The sequence below is a fragment of the Phalacrocorax aristotelis genome, chromosome 1, assembly GCF_949628215.1.
Source record: "Phalacrocorax aristotelis chromosome 1, bGulAri2.1, whole genome shotgun sequence".
Lineage (NCBI taxonomy): Eukaryota > Metazoa > Chordata > Aves > Suliformes > Phalacrocoracidae > Phalacrocorax > Phalacrocorax aristotelis.
The window spans coordinates 117,932,480-117,956,907 of NC_134276.1; the positions used below are offsets into that span (position 1 = coordinate 117,932,480).

The following is a 24,428-nucleotide window of genomic DNA, read 5'->3' on the forward strand; positions in this document are numbered from 1 at the left end:
AAACTCATTAATTATTTAATTCTTGATACAAGTAAGAGTAAGGTTAATTGTTGTTTTCAAAAGCCATCCTATGGTCAATTCTTAATGCGTTCAATGTAGGTACAGTAAGTGTCTTATGTACTCTACAGATGTTTAGAATATTTTTTTAAATGCAAAGTAAAATTAATTCTTTAAACAGTCTTTTTTCTGAATGGTTCTTCTTGGATCAAAGTGCAACTATCAAGACTGAAGTAACTTTTACTCATATAATGCCAAATTAATTTATCTTATGCAGGAGAGATGTGCAGCTTTGTTACACTTGTGCAGTTTGAGTAACTCAAGAGCACCTATTGCACTTAGGTGCATCTCAACTCTGTTACCCCTTGTCCTACACCCCTTCTGCTAAACAAGTACTAGCGTTTCTCTGTACATGCCCTATGGGCTGGTGGTAGAAGGAATGCTGGTGAGCTTTCTCTTTATGCCTATTATTCATCAGTCTTCAAATTGTGAGCAGTGAAGTGGACCATAGGTGACCATATTCCAGTTGAACCAATGTCATCTGTAGTGAATACCTGAATAATTAATGAGTGTTAGATGGTAATTTAAAAATAGATTTCCATACACTCTGCATTATGCTTGCTTCCATGTCAAAGCCTCTGTAGAGATTTAGTAGCTCAAATCCCACAAAAGAGCTGGCTGTTTCATCTTGTTTCACATTGCAAACTAGAATGCCATTTTGAAATCCCATGTCTGAATAATAGTCTTTTTGGCAACAGTTGAGATTATGGTTTATTTTAGGATGCCAGAACATTGGGAAAAAAATCAAGTAGTGTTTTATATTTGAAAATAAGTTAATTTTGTGGAATTACATTTTGTGATGAAATAGCCTTAAACCTCAATGCGTAAATTTGCTAATTATTCATGGTTCAGTGGTCTACGTCACTCCAATAGTCAGGTTCAGCTGGAAAACTTGCTTATAATTAGTGGCCAAGTTATGCTCTCTGTTATGAACTCAGAATAAAGCATTATTTGATGACTAGAATTAACATAGAAAGTCTATATTATAGTTTCCTAAAGTTCTTACAACTGCAAAAGTTTTGGAAAACTGATAAATTGTTCCATGAAGTTGTGAATTAAGCCCATCTGACAACAAAGACAAAACCAGAAGCTTTGGTCCCAGAAATCTGCATCAGATTCCTCTTTAAGCAGGATCAGTTGCCTTAAAAACTAGTTTGTGTATTACTATTGTCAATTGCATAGCTGTTATAGACCGGTAATTGTAATAGACTCTTGGGTGTTTTTTCTAATATTTTTTACCTGCATTAAGAAATTACTTGAGCTAATGTGAAGAGGTTTCTTCTCATAAAAACACTTCAGGTTTTTTAATAGCAAAAAAAACCCCGAAATACACTAGTTTATCCAGGCTTTATTGGTAGACCTCTGATTGATTTAAGGCAATGTTTTTCTGCTGTGATGGTAAGGATCACCTGAAGAGACCCAGAATGTTACTTCTGGTTTGGAAAACTATGGATTTGGAAAAGGATATAATTTATTAGGTAACCTGTTGTTCAAATGATAACAAAAAAGAATAATTTGCTGAGATTCAGTTGGGTTTTTGAAGTTAAGCTGCATTAGTTTCAGTTCATATTTGAACAGAAATCTCAAAAGTCTAAGTAGCTAATGAAGGAAGTCATACCAGTTCTTTTTATAAGAAAAACTTTTTCTTTATCCCTGTCTTTTCTTAATTTGGTACTGAATCATTTGTCTTCTGTTGGATGAGTCTATTTTCTTGGCATTTATGTTTTAAGAATGTTTCCGGGTTTAAAGATCTTTTGACACCTATTAGAAACATACACATTTATAATGCCATTATTCTGACAGTCCAGCAGAAGCTAAAAGTCATTCCCATCTGTATGAAATGGTTTCAAATCAATTACAGTGATCTACACTGGATTTTTTAAATTTTTTTTTTCTGTGACTGTAAGAATTGGAGGGTGGTTGTTAGATTTGTTGCAGTGTAAAGGCAATATTACGACTGTCAGATACGTCTTGAATTGGTATGATTAAAGAGGGAACGTGAAGCCAGAGAGCTCGCTTGGTAACTTTGAAGTGTAAATGTGTGTATGCGTCCCATATGATCTTAATGCTGCTTCCGACATACACAGAAGCTATACTGATTACTGGTATTTCTAGATATTTGCAAGTTAGTGAGAGGGTTTAGTAACCCCTTATAGTGATGTCTGTACCTGATTGTTCAGTGCCACATTATAGATCCTTGAGCTGGCTCAGAACATGCTGGCATGTCAGCTGTGGCAGAGTTAGTTCCCCATAACAGTACTGTAAGTCCTTGAAACTGTACTGGCATGTGTTGTGTCCCAGCTAATTAGCTCTGCCTCCCAGTCAGATGAACTGGTTGAGCGTTGGTATGCATATAAGAGCTTTCCAGATCTATAGTGACTTCTGCAGGTACAAGCTCAAGAATTTTGGCCTTTGTTTTAAGGCACAGTGTGGTCTGTACTGCCTCCTTCGGTGAAGCGCAGTACTTCATCTAATTAGCATAGGAACCATCTAGGCAAAAAAAATTGCATGCCTTGGGCTGTAGATTAGGCTGGTCCAAAGAATTATTTGCTTTTCAGTCTTCCCTTAGACATCATTTTGCCTTATACTGACTAGTATCAGTGTAATATTGTTGAGTCAGTATTCCACCCTTCTCTCAGAGTTCAGCTGTTTCTGGTGAATTTTCATGTGTTAACCTTCCCACAGAATTCCTATTTGCTGAAACACACCACTCATTTTCTCCTCTTTGGATCAGTTTTTCTCCCTTCAGAAGTAACTCTCTTTGGTTTTCGCACAGGATATCACCCTATCTTCAGAATGTACAAAGCTGATTTTCTTATGAGGCGATCATGATTAGTGCTGGATAGGAATTATTTTGGAAGCTTTTCATGAAAAGTCATCTGTCCTCTTCTTGTGGGGTGGCCAACAGGCTAGTGAATAGGGCAGCATTTGAGATGTGGGAAACTAGCTGGAAGTTCCTCAAAATGTTAGTTTAACTAGGTAGTGCAATCTGTAAACCTGTCTCTATGCGCTTACCACTTCATAGTTAAGAGCCCCAATCTTTGTGAAGTTACACTTGCACAGGTTCATTTTCTAAGGGGAAAGGATGTATGAGGGTCATTGCTTTCAGTTGTGGGGTTTGGTTTTTTAAAAACTAAGGTTCTGAATGAAATTTTGTCTTCAATTTTAAGGGTGGTAGTTTAAAAGTACCTTCCTCGTGTAGGCACCTGGAGGATGGACCATTTCATGCAGTGTCTGTTGTAGGACAGGGTTGCTTATGAAAGAAGACTAAGTTGTTGATAGTATCTTTATAATGTGTTTGGCTGTAAAATCTAAGTAGAGTTTCAAGGTATTTTTGAGGAATTTGGAATAGAGTTTAGTAAGGTGTTGACAAGCTACAACTTTCTCTTGGAGCAATTATTACCCAACTAGAGCTTGCAGTCAGATTAATAGTTTTGGCAATAGCTATTCCCTAAATCCCAGAAGCTGCACAACTTTTCCTCTTCTTCCCTTCAATTTTTTTTTTGTTTACCAATGTGAAGTAGATCTGGCCTGATGGAATGAACTTAGTAGTGAGAGAGAACAGTGCTTCATTCTGATCTAGTCAGTCTTTGGCAATCATATTGTTCTTCTTGAAAACAAAGAGTTCACAATTTCTGGATTTTATATGGCTTCTCCAAAAGAACGTTCAATTATGTACTAGGCAAAGCTTATTAGCTTTCTTCACAGACTCCCATTCAGCTTTCATTAGCAGTGTAAGTTTAATATAAAATAGTGAGCTACACAACTAATTCTGTGCAGTTTATTATCGGATTCTTGTCTCATCTGTCTTTTAGAAAGTTTCTTGTTCTTATTAGTGTTGATTTCATGCCCTAAAGCTAGTTTAAAGAAGAAACTGACCCAATCCAAATTGTAGCTCATGTTATTGTAGATTTAAGAAAAAGCTATTAAACAATGTGGTTTAACAGCTATCTGTCTCCAGAAATCTGTAGAAATGATTTCTCAGTAAATCAGTGCCCTCTTTGGATAAGCCTACAGCAATTCTTCCAACTTTTTTAGTGTGAATAAATGTAGGTATTGCTTCCACAGTAAATGTTGTCAGAGGACAGTCTCTACACATCTTCATTAAATTTTTTGATGTTGAGATTTTAAGACAGGAAAGCACCGTTATGATAATATGATTGGCGCTTTATAACACAAGCCTAATATTCAATTAGTTTCACTTTAGGATAGCGATGCTTGGTTACTTTGGTCAGTAATATTAACTAGTTTTGTGCTGAAGCAAACGTTGCAGAGCAGTATCAAGTTGCAGTATAGTCATTGTTTGGTCTTGGACTATTCAAGGCAGTAAGTTGCCTGTTGTTACCTGTTCAAAGATGTGTCTTGTCTGTACCTATTACAAAGTAGGTAACGAATTCTCCAACTATGTAATTATTTTTTCTTTAACTCTTTCAGTGTCCAACTCCTGATGACTTGTGCAGTATGTTGGAATGATTGGTATTTGTACTTGCTTAGGAAGGGATGCTCAAAGTTTGAATAGATTTTTAACCTAAGAGAAGCTTGCTGATAGGTTGGCAAAAAGTAAAGCACCTGTTTAGTTAAGAAAGAACATATAACTTTTGTTCAAAATATCTATATATGCCACTATAAAGTACTTTCTTACATTTGTTTCTTCCTAGTTTATTCCAGGGACTGAAAACCTTGCTTTTAATCAGTTTTATCTTTCCTCTGCTCTAACAAGAGTGTAACTGGAACCTTCCTTTTAGAGAGGCTATGAGCTTTTCTTTGCATAGAATGAGGCCCAGGTCTTATGTATGATTAGGATCATGGTTGTAACTGGTTAATTCTCTTTCACATAAAAGTACTTCCATTTTTCTTAAAGGGTTTTTGTGTTTTGTTTTGGGTTTTTAGCTTCAGAATGTGTAGAAAAACATATTTAAAGTTCTTTGGAGCAGCTGATCGCTGCTCTGATCCTGTGAGTGGGCATCTGCCTGTCAGCAGTTTAAAAATATGGACATCGATTGTTAGATTAAATTCTTATGTGCTATTTCATAGTTCCTATAACTTAATTGTATTTTGAAAAGTAAATATTGTGTGGCAGTAATGTAGCCATTAGTGTTTTAATGATAGCCTTTTTAGTGGGGGAATTTTTAGGTTTGTGCTTGAATCATACATTAGATTTTAATTGACGTTTAATCAAAGATGATCTGAAGTTTTTACTTTATTATAAGTGTCGGCCTGCTGCCAATACTGCAAGTATACTTATAGTCAAATTTCTGTACTCTGTAACCCAAAGAATATACAGCATTGTTTTGTCCAAACATTCCCGAGATGAAAAAGCTCAGCATTCATGAAAAGCAAGACTACATAGGCTACTTAGCAGTCATTTGAGTGGTGCCTAACACTAAGTAAACTCTCCCATCTGAGTTCTGAGAGAATGGTACCTCTGTAGTGAGGCTTAATCTGGTGGTACTCTCCGTTAACTTTTTAGTATTGCCCAAGGCCAACTTCACTATTAATGGCATACAGATAGATTGTGAGCATGAATTTTACTCTAGGGTGGTGGGTGGATGGACGTCATTGAACAGTTCTGTTTTGAAGGAGTCTACTGAATATTTTTTAAAACTATATATGCAGCAGATGTTTGGTAGACTTGTAGTGGTTTTCAATGGGGATTCACTTCTGTTGCTTTTGGACATCGTGAATAGTTCCATTTTGCGAGTACTCCCCTTCTGCTTACAGTTGTTATAGTATGAAAGCTTTTTAAACCTGAAGCTCTCAGAACATGAATTTATAGTGTTTTTATGACAACTAGCTGACAATTTACAGCAGGTGTAAGGATATTAGTAGTTGACTGGGTTCTAAGCAGAAAAAAAAAATTGAAGGAGGTAGTGATTTTTCTAGACCACTGATTGTGGCTAGATCTCAATCTTTTTCTAATGTGTATTTGCTGAGGCAAAAAAGACTGAACACCACTTCCAAAAACATTTTATATTCTTAAGATTCATGTACTTGATAGAAAGGGGATCTGCTTATAAAGGGTAATGTTGTGTGTACACATACCTAGCTGCAATTTTATGTACCTGCATGTTGAAGGACAGCATCTTTTTTGTTTGCTATTACAAATAATTTTAGGCCATTTTTAAAGCATTGCAAATTTGGTGTGCTTACTCTGAAACTTCTTAACTTTTTGCTTGGTCTGTAAGATCTTAAATAGACATTGTACATGTTACTACCACATTTGGCCTTTGTTAGGATAACTAAATGAATCCTCAGAGTTATAAGAGCTTTATGTATGTTACTGATGCCCATCCAAACTTTATCAACCCCATATTTACAGAGAGTGATAAGCCACGAACAGGAACAAGTGAACCAGTTTTAAGTTTGCACTACAGTACAGAAGGAACGACTACAAGTACGATAAAACTGGACTTCACTGATGAGTGGTAAGAAATTCATTTTGGTTTTGACTGGTGATTGATCAGCACCTATCACTAACACTTGTCTAGCACAGATACAGATAAAGTATTTTTTCTGTATTGTATATGTCTATTTTTAGGTGTATATAGACAATTTGAAATGGCTGTAGTCCTTAATAAGTTCAGAATGTAAAAGACAGTCATACTTTAACAGGCAATTTATGCATGGGGTTTTTTGTGATAGTTATTGAGAGTCTTTTTGATGCTAACGTAATTTGAAACATGCTATCTTCAGCAAACCCTAGCATAATATCAGTGTTCACTGTCTCACTAAAGCAGGGTAGTACAGTGATGGAGTGGTGGTCCAGGGGCTAGCATCTGAGCTTTAGTTCTCTGCTCTACCAGGCTTTTTATATGGTATTCTGCAAATCAGTCTTTCTGTGGCACAGTTCCTGAGTTGTAAAACAGTGAAGTTAGTATTTCTGTGTCAGAGGAGTGGTGATAAATGTATGTGGTTAAGGTACCAACTTTGTGGACTGTTTAGATGTTACAGTGATGGTACCCTTTTCAGATAATAAACGTGTACGGTCTAACTGGCCTGACTTACTTCATTTCATATCAAAGTCTATCATTAGAGTTTCTCAGGATCTCCCAGAACAACCACAATCCTTATTTTATCTCCTCTTCTATTCCTTAGCTTATATTTTCAAAATTATTGTAGAAGACAGTAAGTAGAAATGCTTGCTGACATTTGTTACTGGGGAAAAGAAAACCTCACCACATTTAGCTACTCAAGTGCTGTGGCTTTAGACATAAAACATACACCTTCCCCATAACAGTTTGGAAACTTGAAAGAGTGATCTGTGTTTTCAGAAGAGTGAAGACTTTGCTCATGTGAATCTGAAATACTGTGACAGTTATATTCAACCAATCTATCAGACTGTATTTCTATCTAAAGTCCAAATCCATCAAGCTTAGAATGATTCAGTTTTGCTGTATGGCTTTTAACTAATTCTGCATTTAGTTTTGTAGACATCTGTGCCTATCATAAAATATTAAAGTTCACAAGAGGAACAGAGCATTAGCAAATGTTTTGTCCATTTATTCTAGTGGGGTTTTTCTAATGTAATAATAAAATATTACTACAACTGTATCACAGAAATCAAATTTTATTTAACAATATTAACACTTTGTTTCTGTGTTTATTTTAAAACAAAATTTGAAACATGCATTTTACACTTCAAACAGTTAATGCTGTAAGTGATTCTGAAGATGGAAAATTTGAATGGACAACTACCTGAAAAACAATGTTAAGAAAAAGTAGAGTGTACAGGAAATGGAAGTGAGGGGCATGAAAATTGCTTATTACAAAAATCTGTAATTGGGGAAGCAAAGACTAAGCGAAAACTACTAAAATTTAATTTTACATATATATTCTGTGTAATGGCAAGTATTTAACAAATCTCTTGGGCCAAGGGTTAGCACCATGTGAATGACAAACATCAAATGTAATACCGAAGGAGAACGAAGGACTAAACATCATGATCTTTTAAGGCTAATGGTAGCAATATTCAAGGCTTTAAGATAGTTCTGATAGAAAAGCATATTAAAACAAGCAGTATGTGAGAAATACAGCAGAATTATGGGAACTAGAATGTGCATGATTCAGTAACTTTTATTTGACAGAATAATGGGTTCTAGAAACATACATGGTGTAATAGAGAGAAACTGTCTGGATTTCCAGAAAGTATTTGATGGTTTGCCACACATTGAGCTTCTGTTCAAGGTGGGACAGATGGATCAGTAAAGAAACTGAACGTGGTAGTAAGCTAACTTAATGGAGCTTTTGTAGTGGGTAGAGAAGTGTGGGTGGTGAGAGGAGGAAGCATTCCCTAGCGGGACAGAGTTGCAAGGCATTGTCAGTTCAGAGGCTAACTAAAAACTTTGTGCCAAAGAATGGAATAACAGAAGTAGGAAGCAATTCCATATATCTAAATGATGCAGTTGAGGACAAATCGCAAAAACAAAATCTGAAAGTTGGGAGTGTTGTGAAAATGAAACGGAGGAAGGCATGGACCCAACAGTCACTTCATTCTCAATATAATACAGTGACTAGAAAGGCAAGTATGATCCTAGATATCACCGGCTGGGAGACTTCAGCCAAGGAGGAGAATTAAGTGGTGCTGCTGCTCAGCTCTGCTTTGCTTTGTGACTTAGAATGCTGTGTGCAGTCTTCATCATGCTTTCGAGAAAACTGATTCAAATTGGCAGAGGTTCGAAGAAGAGTTGTGTGGAGAACTAGGGAAACAGAAAGCCTGCTATGGAAGCAGTTAGTAGGACTTAATGTAACAAAAGCACAGGGTGTTATTTTGCTCTCAAAAACATCCTTTTCATATAACTGCTGTTGTGAAAAATAACACTGAAGTAAAAACTAAAGCAGAGTAAATACATGAATGTAAATTAGCATTGAGCTAGAAGTTAGGTTCCCAAAAGTAAAAAAAGAGAAAAATCTTAGTGCTTAGACTGTAGTTAAGTTCATAAAAGTGATTATATCCTATGACACATGAAATAGCAAAAATCCTTGACTTGGTGTCTAGCAGTACCCTTCTTGTCTGTCCATTCAGAAACAATGTTGATAATTCTTGATTTAGAAGAAATACTGTAAGAACTAACAAATTTTTTCTACATACTACAAATCCAGTACAGCAATGAAACAGGCTATTGCTCATCAAGATGAGTAAAAGCTCTCAAAATTAATGTAAAAAATCAAAGTACTGAAGTCTAGACTAGATTCTCAAGAATCTAGACTAAGCATGATTTGTGCTGCTTCTAGCAATGTAGCATATAAAATAGTTTACTAATAACATACACAGCTAAGAAGATACTTGTAACAATACAGTCTAAATTCTTGAGAATCATGCTTGTAATTCTCATAACTCATCTTTGTTTCCACTTTTGTCCAACAATTTGCCTAAGTTTGAGGCCGCAACACAGATGTGGGACAGGAGAGAATTGGAAAAGTTAGGAACAAGGCTTTGCTTTTCCTAAAATAAGGTCTTTTCTAGAGTCTGAAAACGAAGTTTTGATAACATTCAGAACAGCAGTGTTACATATTTTCTGAGGAATAATTTTCCTTATTGTAAACAGAAATTGGTGCTCCACAATAATTATCTAAACATGAATGGGGTGTAAATCTCAAGTACCAGTGTATAGTAAATCTTGAGAAATAACAAAACTTTGAGGACTGAAAGCTGACATCAGAAGTCCATGCCTCAAAAGGTACAAGAATGATAGTTAATGGTGAAGAACCTGCAGAATTTTATCCGAGTCAGTTTTTTAACTGGATGGGATAAGATTATGTATTAGTGCTCAGCTGACAGCTCATAATACCTTTAAGATTTCTGATCATTTACACATGTAAAAAATGTGTAAATGGTGAAAGAGAACAAGCAAATCCTTTTGAGTTCTCACAATATTCTGAAAAGCAATTTAAGAAATCTTTTAAGTGTAAAAAAAAAAAAAAAGATAGGAAGGCGAGAACAGGGTTCTGTGATGTGGAGGAACAGTGTGGGATGAGTGGTGATGCACATAAAAGAAAATTTGGAAATTGCTGTGAAGGTTGTTAATTATAGTTGCTGCCAGAAGCTATTGAATTGTGAAATTTCAGTGAGAAAGATGGTGATGGTCAGGCTGTGCTATTGCAATGATCCTATCTATTTATGTTGGTGTGGGGTTTTTTTGTTTGGTTTGTTTTTGGTTTTTTTTTTTTACATGTTATGTTGCCAGGAGCAGCACAAATTCAAGCTCTAGAGGGAGTGGAAGTCATTGCAAAACTGAAGGCCAAGAAGACTCTGCAAAAACAAAAGCCTCAGAAGAGTTAGGGCCTAAAGATGAAAAACCAAGTAAGATACAGTGTTATTGCTGTAACGTTAAGGTAAAAATTCTGCTTTCGTATGTTCATGACTATCCTTGAACACAGTGGGAGTCTCAAACACGTGCATATGAAGGCAGAATACAGCTGTAATAGAAGATTAATTTTCTGGGGAAAGAAAAAGATACCAACCTGAGATAGTTGCAGATATTCTGCTTCAAACTGCATCAAAAAACAGAACAGCTGCACTTTGCAAGCATAAATGAGTGCTAGGTATTTCGTTACATTTCTTTCAAGCTTTCACTGTATTTTGTTACATGTGGTTGTCTTGCTCAATTTGTTGCCAAAAATCCCTTTTAATAGGTGCATAACTTAATTTCTGTCTTCAGAAATAATAGCCTTCAGTAAGTGATCATCTGTTTCAAGAGTATTAATGCTATTTTTGCAGCTGAAGTTCTCACAGCATAGGATATTAAGGAACAAAAAAGAAGTACTTTTTTATTTGTTCATGTATTGACCTGGGCAACTAGATAGGTTTATATATACTGACTTTTATGTGTTTGGTATCTGAGATTTCAGTAAAATGACATGTGGACTTTGGAGGGGATTGCTTTGATTGGTTTGATGTAGGAGTGCTAGTATTGTTTAGATTGCTTACATTATAGATGAGCACCTAAATGAAATCATGTGATTTACTAATAAGTTGTTTAATTTAGGAGTCCCTGATGAATCTCACAAGGAAGATGCAAGTGCTGAAGAACAGAAAACTACAGATGAAACTGTAGAGACAACAGAAGCAGGTGTGTATCTGTTTTCTTTCAAATATAGTTATATTCATAAGTAGAGAATGAAAAACTAAATTTCCAATATAAACTCAGTATGCATAATTTAACTTCTGTGACCATTTATATTGTCTTCTAAAATTAGGCTATAATTGTTAATGCTGTGTCTTATTTTCCCCAATATTTTATGTTAGCTGTATCAGATAAACCTGGTCCTGAGCATTCTGGAATCCAACCAGAAGAGAAAGGTCCCAACATTGATGCTGTCTCTGGAAATGTAGAGGAAGAAGCCTCCTGTGAAAAAAGTGCAAATCAAGAAATTTCAAGTCAAAATACTGAATCCACTGCCAATTCGCTTGCTGCAAACGATGCACCTCAGCCACACCCAGAATCCTCAGGGCTTGCGACTCCAGACGAGTCCTCTACCAGGACCTCAGCTCTTCAAGAAACTGATGATAGTGATGATGATCCTGTTCTGATCCCAGGGGCAAGGTATCGAGGAGGACCAGGACACAGGTTAGGGAAATACTTATCTCTGCTATTGCTTGGCAAAATGTATTTTTTTTTAAATGGAAGATCTATAAACCCATGCCTAATATCCTTAATTAAAACAAGTTGTTCGTTGACAACTAGCCAAGAGCTTGATGGCTCAGTCTAATTTGCCTATATGTAAGATATGTATAGCTATATTTTTCCCTCCTAGCCAGGCAAGCTCCTACAGATTTAATACCTGCTTGTATTTATTTCATGCCTGCTGAATACCCCAGTACTAAATATTTGCAGTTTATTTTTTATTATTCTCCCTGAAGTCATAGGTATAGCAAGATCATAAATTTGTGTTACAGGGACCAACATTTTCTTTCAACTGTACTTTAGGTGTTCTTACTTTGGCAAAGCAAGAGCTTTTAACTCTTGTTGTTGAGCAATGCTGTGTTTGTCTGTAGTATATACATTATGACTGATGTGTTCAATTTCCCATTCTTTTTCTCCGAAGGAGAAACTCTGTAATCCTCTTCCTTTTGTTGGTTATTGACTATCAGCATGTACAGCAGTTTAAAAAAAAAAAAAGGTAGATTGCTAGTTGTCATTAATAAAAGACGTATTTAGTAAGCTTTGTGTATTTCTTTTCTTGTAAAATATTAACAGCTGTGCATACTTGTTTGATCATTCAGTAAACTTAGCCCTCAATTTGGTGTTGCTTTGTTCACTAATTTCAATTCTTGGACTTTTTGAAAGTTGTAATGATTATTTAAGCAGCATCTCTATTGTTAGACTTAAGAAAATACCTTTTTTACTTGTTTTAGATGTTACATAACCTAATGTCAGATGCCTTAGCGTCTGACTCCTGTCCTGTTCAAAGGCGATGTTATCTTGCTATTAATTTCTTACGCTAGTAGTGCAAATTCTTTACAGGAAGCATTACAATAGGAAATCAGAAAGAGTTTAATAGTTGTGTATAGAAAAGATTTTTAATAACTTGCAGTTAAAATAAAAAGTCATAAGCCACCACATTGTCAGCAGTGACAAAAAGAACAGTAAGTCGTTTCTTATTACATAGCACGAGTAATTCTGCTCACTAAATGACAGTTTTTATGAAAAACCAAATATATAGAGATTCCATCTTAATCCATTCACTTTCCATGCAATACTAAGTAATTGTAGATAAATATCTAATGGCAGAAATAGTTTCCACTGCAAAGCCAATGTTCATTACATTCTAGTGATTGAAGAGCAAGCTGTGAAAAGCCCTGCGATTTCAATCCCATTTCTGGTTTTGAGCAGGTTTCTTAGCTTTTCATGCACCTTATGTTGTCGCTACATTGTAATAGTTTTTGTAGTAATGTAATAAGAATGACATTTCCAAGTATCATATAGCTGTTACTATTTCCCACTAGTGGAGACATCTTAAATGAAGTTAGACTACATCTGACATGCTTTTTTTCTTTCTTTGTGTGCGGCGAGATTTCTTCCTTTAGCAGTTTAAATTTATCATATAGGAAAGATAATTCAACTAAATAAATTCTATAATTAAAATACTTTATTCAGCCTCCTGCTCCCTTATTCTTCCCCCACATAAAATCTGACAAAAGTTGCTGTGTTAATACTAGTTTAGGATTGACTCCAGGCTTTCATTACTCAGGTTTAATGCCTGACCAATTAATTTTGTTCTGCTTTTGTGTGTGTGCAAGCAGTGAAGTTTTCTAGTTCAACTTCTGAGCAGTCAGATGTAGGTTTACATTATGTTCCCTTCTCTTCTTCTGGTTTCAGGAGTTTCTAAATACCCTCTGAGATACTGAAGAAAAGTAGGACATCCTATGCATGCTTTAAGGAATTTGGATTTCCAAAGAGAAAGCAGGCACTGGTGGTCTTAAATGCTAGCTATAAGCCCTCTTAGTATTAATCTCTTATATGAAATAGAGTGAAAGTAACTGGAAGTCCTCTCTACTACTACTTTGACAATTGTTATAGCATATAATCCATTTCATAAACTGATCAAATTTATATAAAATCCCCTCAGCCCCTTAACTAGTGGGAAACTACCTCAAAACATTGTTTCTATAATGGGTATAAATTGACTAAAATTAGTCATTTTATTTTCTGCTAACATACTGTTTTGATTGAAATAATTTTTTCATGCCCAGTGCTTATCATTTGAATTATGTTCATCCTGTCCATTTTCAGCTTTTATCTCACTAGACTAAGAGTGCCAAGTTTCTCTTGCACTTAGCAGTAAAAATTTGTGGTTTTCCTGCCATCATGCTGGTTCCTGTCTGTGCTTCTCTGTGTTCTGCTTCTTTCCTGAATATGGTAGACCAGAATTATGCACACTGCCCTGTTTGGATTTTGCTAGGATTAATGGTATGAGTATTACTCTCGGTCTAGAGAAGATTGTCTGAGACACAAGTGAGCTGTAGTTATATCCTTCTCTTCTCTTGCTCATGGCTGTCTCATGGTGGTGGCTGGTGGTCAGACACAAGATCAGTATACTGAAGTCTATCCTACTTTGTAGTTTCTAATTAATGTGTTCTTATCTTGCACCAGAGGGAAGCTCGGATATGTATGACTGTCAATTTTATACTACTGACTTTCTACCCACCTTTTTTTCCCAAGGCCCTACAGTCCCCTCTGTATTCATGAAGTTACCCAGCCTTATGTCCCCAATCCACTGCATGAGTACATTCCTACATTTTGCTCAAACACTATTAGCAATATATTAAACAAAATTGCCTGCAAGACTGGTGCTTAACTCCACCAGTATGCTTCCTATAGGCTTATGTTTTCTCTCTTCTCACTTAGTAAATTGTGTTACCTAACAATTCCTTTACTAAATCTCATTTTCTTGAGTTTATCTAATAATTTAGTTTCCAATATGTCATTCTATAAGTTAATTAATGGCATTAATATAGAAATAATAAAATAGATTTTTCTCTCTCTAGAATATCATGGGGGGAGTTGCTTTGGGGCCTTTTTGTTTAGTTTTCTGGGTTTTTTCAGTTGTTTTGGGGTTTTGTTTTGTTTTTTTCTTGAGAAGGTTATACGGCTAGCTTGCAATAATCTACTTTTTGTGAACCTAATTTATGCAGTCACAAAAGAAAAAGGTTAATTCTAATTTTTCTCTAGGACAAAAAAATGAAAAGACTGTAGCCTTCTGAAACCGAGTGTTAAAAGCTATTTGACTAGTAAGCCTTTTCCAGTATATAGCATTACTGGTTTTATTTACAGTGCATTTTAGGTTACTTTAGGTTGTGTTTTTTAGATACCAAATAACTAGCTGTTGTTTATATTGAGAAGAAACTCCACAGTTGGGGAAATGAAGATAAAGGAAACCGAGTCCTTTTCCTGCTGTAAAGTACAACTTTCTCCACTGAGAAAGGAATAGTAGACTTCTGATTCTGTACTCTGAAATCAGGGTTTTAAACTTCCTCTTAAGGAAAAGAAGTGGCAGAAGTACCCTTTTGACAGCTCTGTTGGTAGTACCTGCAGTTAAATAAATGGAGAACTTCCTGCTGTGTCAACTCCACTGGTCTTGCTTTACTTTTAGTAAGATGGATGTAGAATTCAGATTAATGAATAGAGTGTTGTCCATTTTGCAACTGTAACATTTACAGAGCTTTCATTATTTGAATTTTATTTGGATACAAATCCAGCTTTTAATGTTTTCAAACCGAAGATTGGGTCGTTTTCTCTCTCTTACATCATCTAAGAATAGATATGGGGGACATAATCTCTTTTTGTGGATACTTATAGATCTCAAAACACAATGAGGATAGTTTCTCACCAGCTAACCTGAAATTGAACTGTCAGGAAAGACTGTGCAACAGATACGGAAACACAAAATTTACACCCGCTTTAATATGTTGAAAAGGACTTAAGAATTGTAGCAGCAAAATGTGTAGAAATACCACGATCCTTTGGTTGATAAATTGGCTAAGTCAGCTGAATGGTGGCTAGGAATCAGACTTTTGACACAGAAGGACATTTCTTTGAAAGAAATGATTGAGAATGTGGCATTTGACTCTTTTTCTGTATCACTTCTGTAACCACTGAGCATCACTATAGTAATGGTGAAGACCAGTGACTAAAAGAAGCTAAACAGTTATTTAATGTTTTTATTGTCAATGGGCTAGTCAATACATGCTTTTTTTTAACAAAATGTATAAGGAACTGCACAAAATATTTCTAAATTTTAAAAAGTGAAACTTGTTTTGTACAGCAGAGCAGTTTAGCTGGATACTCAACAGAGAAAAAAACCTTCTGGATGTTTTAGGGAATCCACAGGAAAAGATCCCTTCTCTTACAAATATCAGGAGATATGCAAGTGTTTGAAGTCTCAAAGTAGGCACATAGCATATCTTCTTTAAAACTAAGTCCAGCAAATTTAGTTGGAACAGAGATAGATAATATGGCTTGCCGTAGCACTGTACTTGGCAATCGGTGGGGGGGAAATCTATGCAAAATGTATGTTCTTCATGCACAGACAGTGCAGTTCTTAATGGATTGATCTGAATTTTCACAAATTAATCCAAGCTCGCTGAGTTTTCTGAGGGCTGCTTTCCTACTTACACGACTGAATTTATTTTGTTTGGACTTTGACGGAAGCTGATCTATGAGCAGAGGCTAAGCCTGGAATGTGTTAAACTAGTAGGTTAAAATTTCAGACAAATATGAACGTAAAATGGAAATTATTATGCAGCTGCTTCCAATTCTGCTATGATCTGTGAAGAGTTTACTGCATTTTATAAGATCAACTTTGTGTACTGTTATGTAATCTGAATACTGTTTTTGCTGAAATCAAAGTAGTCTCGTATACTAACACATTGAGGAGAAGGAGTCTTCTCAGTTGGAATACGTAGAGCACATTTTGTAATAGATGCTAACCTTTTAAAAACATGATACCCAGCATTTTTGAATGACTTCAGTTGTTGTTCCCTTTACTAGATATAATATCAGAGGAACAGCGATAGGTGATAGAATAATGAGGTAATTAATTATTTTCTTCCTCCCCTCCTCCTTTTTATTGCCATATAATGGATTTATCAGGTTCTTGTTTTTTGTATCTAACTGACATTTTAAGAATTGCGATACTTTAAATGCTATGAATTACAGAGCATACTGCTTGAGTTATATTTAGCTGCATGTATTGCATGGAAATTGAAAGGAAATGGCAGTGTATACATTTAACAACCTATTAATCTTTTTATTGTGTGCCATAGAAATTAATGGAATTTGAAAAGTGTGTAGTTTGTGAAAAGCAAATACCTTTTTTTATTCAGCTGCTGAGGAACGTGTTATATTTGCATGTGCCACTGCTGACTTGCTTTGTCTGGTAGTAGAGAACACCCAGTTCTGGACAAAAATATAAGAATACATGTATCGAAGACCATTTGTATTTTTTGCCTGAACGAGGTTATGGAACTGAGCATAATTATTAAAGCTATACTTGATAATACATATTTAGCAAGATACGTGCTAAGTCTTATACAGTATTTCTTTTAATGAAGTTAAATAAAAAAGTCACTTGATCTCATATTCCTCATTGAAATACTTGAGTGAATTAATTGTAAGAACACACAAGGCAATTTGGGCAATTGTGTTTGGCCACATGCCATAAGAGGGAGAGAACTATCTACTGTGATTTAATGCCAAAGGCTATATATAGGGGAAATGGCACAAAATAATTCTAATGATGAAAATTAACATCTTGGCTTTGTGTGCCTGGAAAGAAAAAGACTCAGGATGTGGTTTCATAAAATACTTAGCCTGAGTCCTATATTTTAAATGCCTACAGGAAAATAGCACAAACATGTATTTCTTTGTTTTATGTTCCAATCTTAGTTGCCGTTGGAAAACGTGGATTTAACTTGGCGTCTTTCTTAAAGAAGGTTCAGGAATCTCTGTACTTTTTGTACTTTCAATTTTGTAATAGACATTCTTTCTATATTAAACATACTTACCATGAAGTTCTTTAGCTCTTCAGCACAGCCCGTGGGAATATTTGTTTCGTATGCTATAAATTTAATATAAAAATGAACAACGCATTCAGCACAGAATTTTTTATCAATATATTTTTCTCTGATTTTCATTGTCATTCTGCAGCATATCAGGTGAAAAATATAAAAATGTTTTGTAGTTGAGAATAGCTCAAATATTGATTGTGTTGGAAGGCTGGGAAATTACTTAGGAGTGTGTTACAGTAAACATTTTCTTTTTATATGATCAGCAGTGAAATAACATGGGCTTTAGGATAAAGTCAGTGTGCTGTTCACATGATGATTTTGCCCTTGCTTTTGAACTATCTTAATGCTTGAAATTTGGCAGCAGTGGAGAATCTCTTCCATAGGTTCAGAGGCTTCTGAAGGAACTATTTGAAGGAACTATTCTGAAGGAATTATTTGGTAATTAAAAACAGAAATATAATTAAATCTTGATATTTAGAAAAGGGATCTATTTTACTGTGGTGGTTGTGGGTTAACCCCAGCAGGCAGCTCAGCCCCACACAGCTGCTCACTCACTCTCCCCCAGTGGGATGGGGGAGAAAATCAGAAGAGTGAAATAGTGAGAGAACTAGTGAGTTGAGGTAAAGACCAGTACCATGGCTTATTAATGAGTCACCTTCCTGAGCTGGATTTTACTTTGTTGGTGATAGCCAGCTTGTTAAGACACATGGTTGGAATTCTTGGGCAGGAGCGTGGTAGCTGTCAGGTGGATTCCTCTACATGTCAGTGAAGAAATGATTGTAAGGCATCAGAGAAATAGGTTCTAAATTAATGGTTATAAGCTTTAGGTTCCCTGCAGTTGTCTTGGGTAGGAAAATAGTTCAAATGAGAAGAGGGCAACAAGGGTGGGGGTGGGGGAAGTCTTAACTTGAAAGTGCAGAAGAAAAGGAACAAGGGTTTCTGGTATTTAGCAAAAAGAGACAGTGTTTGTCTATGTGTAAGTATATCTGGAAACTTATGAAGTGACAAAAATCCTTAATACTGGAGGAATCAATACTAAGCTCAATACTCAATACAGAGCTGAGACAAGAGGGATGGAAAAAGGAAGCAACTGAGCTTTACAGCCAACTGCTGCAGCCTAGCTCAAGAGACGATTGGTCTGCGATGATGGTGTTTGGAGAAGCAGGGTTATCTAGGGTACCAGATTAATTTTATGGCAGCCACTACATCTGGACCTCTAGTGGAACAAAGTTTGCAGCAGAATTCCTGTAGATTGTTTACAGATTCAGTTGATGGATAATTGTTCATTTTTCCCCTCTTTTGAAAAAGATACCATTAATTTTGACTGTCTCTCTTCTAACTAGTAGATGAGCATAGCTGCTTTAAAACATGCAGGGCTAGTTAGACAGAAATTGAGTAACATAGATTGGGAACTGAGGTCTGTGGTTCTCTTTCTCTCTCCCCCCTCCTCCCTCCCTCTCCCCCTCCCCGCCTCACAAAAAAAAAAAAAAAAAAAGAGTAATATGGCACATGGTGCTTTAAGAAACAAACTAGTTATTTAATTGTGCAAATTGCATAGATTCACATTTTTAAAAATCCTTATTACACTTCAGAATTTCTAAACTTACAGAAAATGCCCTATGTGACAATTTTTTTCTTCTTTTTTTTTTTTTGCTTAACTTACATGTTTACTTTTCTCTCTGTGTAATACATAGCTATGGATCAGTCTGCATCCCAGAGTTTTTGTGATTTGGTTTTTTTTGTTTGTTTGTTTTTCTTTTGAACCTATGTTTAAGTGAAAGAATATAATGGCTTCACTTTAAAATCCATATTCCACCCATCTAGGGCTTCATTTAAACAGGCTTTTGATAATTGATGTTTACAGCAATCAGCTTCAAACCTGGCTGATCATAAGGGGAAAAGTTGTGCTGTGGTTCATGTCTATATTCTTACTTTTGTAAGTTATATTTAAAAATTACACATTTCCACAAGGCACGTTCCACTGAAATAATGGAAGTACCATACATCATCTTTGGCTCAGTCTTACGAAGACTACACACATCAACTGTATTGTAAGATATTGCACTAAGGTACCACAACATTTGGCAAAACATACTTAAGGCTTTATACCTGCAGACCAGACAGTAGTGCCAAATTATTCTGAAGTCAGAGAACTACCTACAGTATAAGGGCATAACTAAAACAGAAGTTCCGTTTCATTGGCTTTACAAGACCTAACATTTTCTGTACCATAAAATTCACAACATTAATCGATATCCAACATTTCTCAGGCATCTTCATTATTTGATGCCTGAATGTGGATACATAATACAACAGTATCAGTTGATGGAGTTACTCAAGGAGTGCCGACACAATGTGCGTAAATTTCATTATCTGACATTTTGTGCTTGGACGAGTACACAGTTTTCAAGGGAAGCAGCAGCTCACAGTCAGGCCTAGTTTAGGCTGAACTTCAGAACAGTATGAATTGCACAGCGCGCTTCTGTATCTGCTGATGCTCCAAGTGATTAGGCTACTAAGTGTATGTTGGCACAGACAGGAATTGCTTATCACAGATACAAATGAAAATTAAAAAGCCACAAAAACAGATATGTTGGGGTTTTTTAAATTGTTTTTTTTGTGTGTGTGTGACTTAACCTATAGAAAATTTGTAGCTGTGGAAAAGTAATACCTCTCAGAGAGAATCCTTTTTTCTGTAATATTCTTTATTCTGAAATGTCATTAGATTGAGCTCATATTTATCTTTGCTGGAGAAGACTTGCCTCTGCCAGGCTCCTGCTTTTAGCAGTATGTTACTAGAGTGCCCAGTAACAGTATCACAGTTATAGCCATGTGTGCTTGGCTGCAATTCTCCCTGTTGAAGGGAATCATCGACTTTACAATATAACTAAATATCAATCCATTCATGCCTTTTAAAATAAGACCCAAAATCAGGATTTTAAATTTAGAGCTGAATTTATTTGAAAGGGTTTTTACCAAAAGTTGCTTCTGTGCTTCTGCTTTTATTTAAAAATGCATGATTCTGACTGGTGAATAGTCTGGAGGTTTTTTGTCTGCATCCAAGCCTGGGGGGAATTTAGAGGAGGAGATTCATTTTTCTTACAGATGCTAAGATGAAAAACAATGCAAGAAACTACTTTGGGTTACCAATTAGCTAGTTTAATAACATCTTCTAATCCCAGGATTTGTTACGGCTATCTAGAAAGTAACCCTTCTGAAAGAGCTAGACAAGTCTACTGCTTTGTCAGTCCTAATGATGTTTAACTTCTCAGCTTTGTCACTGCACATCTTTTATTAATTAATTTATGTGGGTAAATGCACCGAAAATACAAGTAGCAATCCTAGTAAGTGATAGGTGTAAGGCTAGCAGGTGTGCTTCTGAAACCAAAAGGGTCCTACAGTGCTGAAGAGCTGTGTGTGCTGTTTCCAAAGCTGCGTGACCGCTGGTGGAGTTGGTAGCAGAGTAGTTGTTATTACATGATTTTTGCTTTTACTTTCTCACACAAACCCCATGTTTTTTAAAATCAAGTACAAAAAAAATGTACAAATAATTGTTTAAAGTTTCTAAGTGTTTTATGTAGCCTATCGTATACATCACACCCTTCTTTGTCCTTCACATAGAATTAAACTGGTGAGGAGAATAATTCTGTGATCTTTAAAGCACAGAAGATAAAGAACATAGGCTTCTTTTTTATTCCCTCCATTGTATGAAGATTTTGTGAAAAGCCATCTTCTTAAATCTGTTGAAGATTAAAATTGAGGCTCCATATATTACAAGGACTAACTCACAAATACAGTATAGTTATTTAGTGTAGTGAAGGGAGGAGGAAATAGAAAATTGCCCAGATATGAGATTTTGAGGGGAGAGAAAACTCTCTCAAAGGAAGTAGTAGTAGTCTATTTTTTCTGGGATTGTTTGCTAGACAAACTTCTAAGAAATGTGTTATAATAAATAGTCCACTGTTAAGCAGATCAGGTGACTAGTACTTACAAATCTCTTCTAGTTTCCATAATGAATAAGTATAAAAATACCTTTTAAAAGCTTTGCTGTATTAGATATGTCTTAGTATGAGAGTGTGGGTTTTTAAGGGGTTTTCTTTGTTTGTTTTAAAATCTGTATTAGTGACTCATTACTTGCATTAATTTTCCTTCTTTGCCTAGCTGTAGGATAACACTTGCTTTACCTTAATTCTTTTGGTCCAACTTTCTCCTATGACAAAAATGAAACAACAATCGAAGCAGACCTCTGGCTGAGAGGATGAATTATGAGATAGATCTGGTGGGGTTCTTTCTGGAAAAGAGGACTCGTTGGTAGAGTCTCCAGGATCAGTGACTAAAACACCATACCACATTACTTGTGGACAAATTCAGGTTACTAGCTTTCTGGTAGCAGTGTACTGAGATTGCAAATATATTCAGTTCTGGCTCAATTTACTTTTCAGGATCATATAAATTCCTGTAATACTTTGACTCCTTGCATTCTGCTAAAATCTGTACCTGCTCCTTCTGGAGAGTGACGTTTCCCTTGGTCTGTGTTCAGGACCTCAAAGCTAATAGCAACCCTGATATGGAATAAAAGAAGAGAGAGAGTTAGGTGCAGGTGCTGGGATGTGACAGTTTGGTTATAGCTGGAATTACGGGGATCTGCAAACTGAAGAGCTAAACATGAAAAAATTTGGCACCAGGGTATTTTCACAGATTAATCAAAAAGTAGATTCCTGGAATTAAACATTTACCAAAAAAAAATTACATAATTTAGCTATTTTTTCTCTGGTATTCTAGGAAATCTTCAGCTGTATCCCTCACTGCTAATGTGACACTTCTACAATAATTGATCTCACATCATGGCTTGCCTTAGCAGGAACTTTTTTAAAGCTGTCAATATCTCAAGTCTTGTTATACAGAAATAGTGAAGAGAAATACATTTAATGAAATTTTGGGGAAAAACCAAATCACACTGCAAAGTCCACTAGATCCTTAATAACATTTTAAATTTTAAAAGCTTCTGTTTTGGCATAGGTTTTTCACTTCAGAATTTTGCTACCTCATTATGGGTGGAGAGTATCTTTACCATTGACGAATAAAATAGCATGTGAATTTTGCCAACAGCTGAGGTTTGTTCTTCAGAGAGGGAATAAAATGTTGCATCACTTGACATTCCACTGTCTTGCATGCTATTCTTGTTATAAGCCAGGACGGAAAAAATTAAAGTCTGTAATTTTACATTTGGGATAATGTTGATGTCTGTTCCAAACTTATGAAGAGTGTGTTTGAGTGTCTAATTATTATTTTATAGTCCTTTTTGAGAGCCCATTTCAGTGTTTAGAGATGGACTTTCAGTAGTGTTCTCTTTGTCTGCAATTTATAGACGATCTGCTGTTGCCCGCATTCAGGAGCTCTTCAGAAGGAGGAAAGAAAGAAAAGAAATGGAAGAACTGGAAACGCTGAATATTAGACGTCCTTTAATAAAGATGGTTTATAAAGGTCATCGGAACTCCCGAACAATGGTACAAAGTCTTTCTGTTTTGGGAACTGTGGAGATTTTATGGACTGAATCAGTGTCCCTGCCACATTGATAATGCTTGCTAAAAAGGATATTGTGGTGTATTGTAAGCACTTTTTCCTGTATATGCAGTTGGAAGCCATATAATTTGCTCTAAATGAAAATTAAAATTAGTGTGACTTGTGTGTCACCATGTTAGGCATTTAAGTTTTCTTGAGTTTAAGACTCTCTCCCCTTAACTTCCTTTGAAATCTTGGGTATTTTTGCTTAACTTCTTTTTTTTGTTTTGCCTGTCAGCTTAAGTGGTATAAAATGCACCTATCTTCAAGATTATTATTTAATCCTCACTTTCCCTTCCAAGCTTTTCAAAGGTAAAGATTAAGTAATAATTTTTAACACCTTGAAGGGAAAGTGAGGATTAAATAATTATTTTTAAGAGCTTTGACATCTCTGAATTAAAAAAAAAAAGAAAGAATGCCAGTAATTAAATCATAATCTTAACTACTAGATACTCTCTCTTCTTCATACAAAATACTGTATTTTAAGAAAAAAGCTGTTGCTCAGTTTGTAAAGCAGTGGTGCATGAGAAACAAAGGCTGGTTTCCTTGCCTTTTTTTTTTTTTTAACAGTATTTTGAAGATGTGAAATTCTGAGTATTAGGTGGTATTTTGTAGGAGTAGCAGGTGTATTATTTTGCAGATGATCTGAGGTGTAGTTCTTCTACCTCCAGAAGCAATTTTCTAGAGTTTGTGTGAATGGCTTTGATTACGCTGAGGGGGAAATGCTTCAGCAAACGCACATTTTGGTCTACATAAGCAACAAGGCTTAGAATAAACTTTGATTAATGACAAGGACTTTTGCACTGTATTTCAGAAATTAATTTTAATTGCTCAAAACCCCATTAGTTTAAAAGTCATAGCATCCAGCACTTCTTAGGCGATATTAAAACTAAGCTTGCTTCAGTGATCCTAATTCAGTCTCCATCTGCATATGTCTTATTACACAGATCATTTCACAGCATTGTTGTTTGTTTTTTTGGCGATGTGGGTTGGTGGTTTTGCTTTTGTTTCACGTGGGCACCTATGATGAGGAATGCACACAATGGAAGATGATGTAATTTCCCTGCTGGTTTCTATGGTGGGAAACTTAATTTAAATTATTTTTTTTTATTGATACCCTCTTTCCTGAAGGGCAAGGGCTGATGGTATTTCCCTTTTAAATTTGTGAAGGAGACAGCTTAGAGAGGTCGTTTCCTACACACCTGAGCAGCCCAGGGATAAAGTTGTCAATTACATGAACATGAGCTATTTTCATACATATAAAAGACGAGTGAATTAAGGTGATACAGGCAAATTGAGT

At 35.7% G+C, this 24,428-nt stretch overlaps 1 protein-coding gene across 6 annotated transcripts in view; it reads left to right on the forward strand.

Moving 5' to 3' along the window:
- DCAF6 (DDB1 and CUL4 associated factor 6) overlaps positions 1 to 24,428 on the forward strand; it is an 88,841-nt gene that overhangs the window by 54,410 nt on the left and 10,003 nt on the right. For 3 of the 6 annotated variants that reach the window (XM_075103201.1, XM_075103216.1, XM_075103230.1), the window contains 6 exons: positions 6,377 to 6,482; positions 10,242 to 10,357; positions 11,043 to 11,126; positions 11,303 to 11,624; positions 16,548 to 16,589; positions 22,935 to 23,073. In XM_075103201.1, the coding sequence (XP_074959302.1) occupies positions 6,377 to 6,482; positions 10,242 to 10,357; positions 11,043 to 11,126; positions 11,303 to 11,624; positions 16,548 to 16,589; positions 22,935 to 23,073 (809 nt within the window). The remainder of the gene's footprint in view (positions 1 to 6,376; positions 6,483 to 10,241; positions 10,358 to 11,042; positions 11,127 to 11,302; positions 11,625 to 16,547; positions 16,590 to 22,934; positions 23,074 to 24,428) is intronic. The other 3 variants (XM_075103223.1, XM_075103239.1, XM_075103208.1) reach the window with 1 other exon arrangement.